This window comes from Mya arenaria, chromosome 11, assembly GCF_026914265.1.
Source record: "Mya arenaria isolate MELC-2E11 chromosome 11, ASM2691426v1".
In the NCBI taxonomy this organism is placed as follows: Eukaryota; Metazoa; Mollusca; class Bivalvia; order Myida; family Myidae; genus Mya; species Mya arenaria.
The window spans coordinates 54,534,789-54,538,528 of record NC_069132.1 but is presented as its reverse complement, the minus strand read 5'-3'; the positions used below and the strand labels follow the sequence as shown (position 1 = coordinate 54,538,528).

General features: G+C 38.7%; 1 protein-coding gene across 1 annotated transcript; it reads left to right on the top strand.

The window, feature by feature from the left end:
• Positions 1-759: 759 nt before the first annotated feature.
• On the top strand, positions 760-3,533 carry LOC128208629 (uncharacterized). Its single transcript, XM_052912178.1, has 6 exons — positions 760-849; positions 1,129-1,465; positions 1,631-1,642; positions 2,816-2,896; positions 3,005-3,206; positions 3,302-3,533. Exons 1-6 carry the CDS (start codon positions 760-762, stop codon positions 3,531-3,533), a joined length of 954 nt encoding a protein of 317 aa, XP_052768138.1.
• The last annotated feature ends 207 nt before the right edge of the window (positions 3,534-3,740 follow it).

Sequence of the window (3,740 nt, the reverse complement as noted above, 5' to 3'; positions counted from 1 at the left end):
GCAGAGGCACTTGTACAAACAAAAATGCGTGAAATGGTTTTATCACTAAATTCAGAGAGTGGTGAAAGCAGCAACGAGTGTACATATGATTCAGATTGCCAAGACTATTTAAACACAAAACGATTCATGGAAGACTGCGGATGCAAAAAACAATGTCAGTCTAACTTTACACTTGATGAGGCTTATAACATTGTTCTCGAAAGTAAGGAGAAATCAAAAGAAGAAAAGGAACTATTTCTTATGGACGTTCTTAGTGCCGAGAAGTATGATTCTGTAAAAAACGAAACGAGGCAAAAAGCGGGTGCGTGCCAGAACAAAGTTCCACGTTGATGGCAGTGCTGTGTGCAGGCAAACATTCCAGTTATTATATGATGTGAAGCGGACAACGCTAAATAATATTATCCAGCACATGAACGACACCGGCACTGGACCACGAGTGCATGGAAATACATGGCGGCGTCCGAAGCACGCACTTAATTTCGATGATGTCCAGCGCGTCGTGCAATTCATATTGAATCAGGCCGAAGAAAAGGGTATCCCGTATTCAGCAGCACCACGCGGCCGTGACAACCTGCCTACAGTGTTTTTTTGCCATCCGATGCCACGAAGCTGCTTCTCCATAAAGACTACTGTAGTATCTGCACGGAGAAGAATGTACGGCAAGTGAAACTGTCTGCATTTAAAACAATCTGGTCATCATGCGTCCCCCATATTAAAATAGCAAAGCCAAGAGATGACGTGTGCGCAACATGCGAGAAAATGAGACAGCAGATCGCCAACGCCGTAACCGAGGAAGAGAAGATGGAGGCAACAGGAGTCATACGCGTCCATATCATTGAGGCCCAACAGGTACACACTAACGTTTGTACAATAAGTGTTTGACTGACAGCTATCATACAATATGACTCGTTTTAAAGATATTCAAGTAAGAAAAGCATTCTACACGATATTTTTGATATATAAAGTGGTGGTATTTTTATTCACGTAAATTGTTTAATAGACAAAGTTGTCATATTGAAATATGCAGGCTATATGCCTTACAGCAATGTTAACAGAATTACAAAATATCATACCTTATACATTTGCTGCGCAATCAATTAGCCTTGCATTCATGTTTTTACATTATAGGAAAGGGAGGTATATAATGTTTGTGTAGCGAGGGCTCAGATGGAATCAGACACTTTCCACAATTACACGTTTGACTTCAGTCAGTGGGTCAGTCTCCCCCACTACAGTCGTCAGATGAGCCCAATATTCTTCCTTTCCCTGCGAAAAGTACAAATCTTCGGATTCAGAATCAGCGCGAGGAAACAGCTCAATTTCTTAATTGATGAAGCTGAAGCCATGGGAAAAGACGGGAAGGAAACACATGGACCCAACGCCGTACTTTCCATGATCGACTATGCGCTCGAGTCTCACTGTGTCCCGGTCGAAACGTTCACTATTCATGCCGACAATTGTCCGGGTGATACTTTTCATTGCTAATTTCGAATGAATTTAGTTATTTGGTAAAATAATTTCATGTAATGTTATGTACATTAAAAAACTTATATAATTATGTATCGTATTTCATTCGTGATAAAGAAACATTTTTTCATGAAAATCATGTCATAACGTTTTCTTGTTGCAGGGCAAAATAAAAACTTATCACATGCTTACACTTGTTTTCCGTGTAATATACCCATTACGAAAATTTTTATCTTACACATGTGTAAGATAACCTATCAGACATTTCGATTGACCAGACTAATCACACGCAACCTAGATATCCCTCCGCATTGTTTGTAAACAAAATGGTTTAAATGCCAACAAATACTTACCGTAATAATGAAGCTGTAAGACTTTCGGGAGAGAAATGGCTAACGAATCATAGTGCCAGAAAGCATCTTGTACAAAAACTTTCTGATAACAATGTTCCGCCAACCAGATAATGCAGATTACTAGTCACAGAAATATCCAGTCAGTCAACAAATATAGCCACAATATAGTGACAAACACCACAAGAACATTTCAAACATCTCCATCTTGACCAACACAAGCAATATGCAATCAATGCCATTTGCTTGCCAATTTAATCAGCTGTCGGGTACCGAAAACACAAATACGAATTCCGCAGCACAGACATCTCATTACGCATCCCATGGCGGCTAGAACATCATGTTCTCTGGAAACATTCCTGGTTTTCAACAGCAACATCCATGCAGTACAGAGTAAGGCTTCGCCGTTATCATCTGCATGTTGTGAAACACCATGTACATCAAGAAAACGCTGCAAAATTATCGTAAAAAGAGACAGCGAATAACTTTTAAATCCGTACACACAGAAAACTTGACAGACCGATGTAGGTCACATAAACCGCGTAAATGCATGTACTCTGAGTGTGACGTCATCAAATTGTGTACTTATTGGGTTTTTTGGTTAAAATCATTTGTTATTCATGTTGTTGGATATTTTACTACACATTTTTATATTTGTGACTTGTTAAGCGCTTTATCAGCTTTTAAAACTTGATAACTGCTAGTTACTTTTGTCATTTTAATTTTGAACTATTTATATGGCGCATCATTGACATTCTACTCTGAGTACTTTGGCTGTCAAACAATCGGTTCAGAAAGTGGAACTTAATTGGTAATAAAAACACTGTTTTAAGCATGTGATAAAAAGATCTGACACTCGTTGTCATTTAATTCAAGAATTTTATTAAACTCGTCCATGAAAGTTGTTAATAAGCTCGCCAGAGGCTCGATTACTAACAAATTTCATGAACTCGTTAAATAAAATCTTGTATTAAATGACAACTCGTGTCAGATCCTATATATGTACGTCATTGGCTACTTCCTATGGCGTGTTATGACCGGGCAGCAGACAGGGATCGAATTCTTGATGCAAATACCAGGTACGTTATTTCATATCAAAACTTTAACAAAATACATACGAAATTTCGAGATAAGTTCCCAATTTGCTTTAGTTGAAAAAGTCAGGAAATAAATTAAATATTTTGCAGGTCATGCCAGGTGCCATGTGGACAGTGGCTTTGCGACTCTGAAGAAGGCATACAGACGTCATAATACAGAGACGCTTGACGAGCTGGCAGGAGTGGTTGACCGGTCGTCTGTGACCAACGTATCGTTGCGCTACCCGCAGTGGATCTGGAGAGATTGGAAATCGTTCCTATCCAGGCATTTCAAGTCATTTGTAGGAATACGGTAAATATTTGTGTGTTACGTTAATATTGAGATTTAGGTTTACTGTATTGTACATTTATTTTTAATATATTAAAATATTTTTCATTCTTTTTTAGGAAATACCAACATTTCAGGTTCACAGCCGGTCTGCCGGGCATCGTGATTGTAATGGAAAAAAGGAGTGGCGAAGAAACACATGTCAACCTCCTTAAGGACCGCTCTTTCAGGTTTTTAGTGGACACCAGGCCGGAACCAGTTCAAGCGGCTGGTCTAAGCTTGAACAGGAAAGAATATCTCCGTCGGAGTGTCAGCAAACACGTGTCCGAAAAGAAGCGGGAACAGTTTTGAGCGGGGGTTGCATCTTAAAAGACGTTCATGTAATATGCAGTGGTCAGAATATAAGAGACACTTGAATATTTATCAATTAAGTTATTCCATCTGTTTTATGATAAAAAATATTATTGTTTTTTACACTATTCCATATATATATATATGTGTTGTCGAATGATCCATAGTCGTTAAACAATGCTTTTGAAGACACGCATTACATGAAAA

Excerpts from the sequence above, each read along its gene's own strand:
- LOC128208629 (XM_052912178.1), top strand. The coding sequence starts at position 760 with ATGAGACAGCAGATCGCCAACGCCGTAACCGAGGAAGAGAAGATGGAG. Across the intron at positions 850-1,128 it reads ATATCATTGAGGCCCAACAG|GAAAGGGAGGTATATAATGT; the intron begins GTACACACTAAC and ends TTTACATTATAG. Across the intron at positions 2,897-3,004 it reads ATTCTTGATGCAAATACCAG|GTCATGCCAGGTGCCATGTG; the intron begins GTACGTTATTTC and ends AATATTTTGCAG.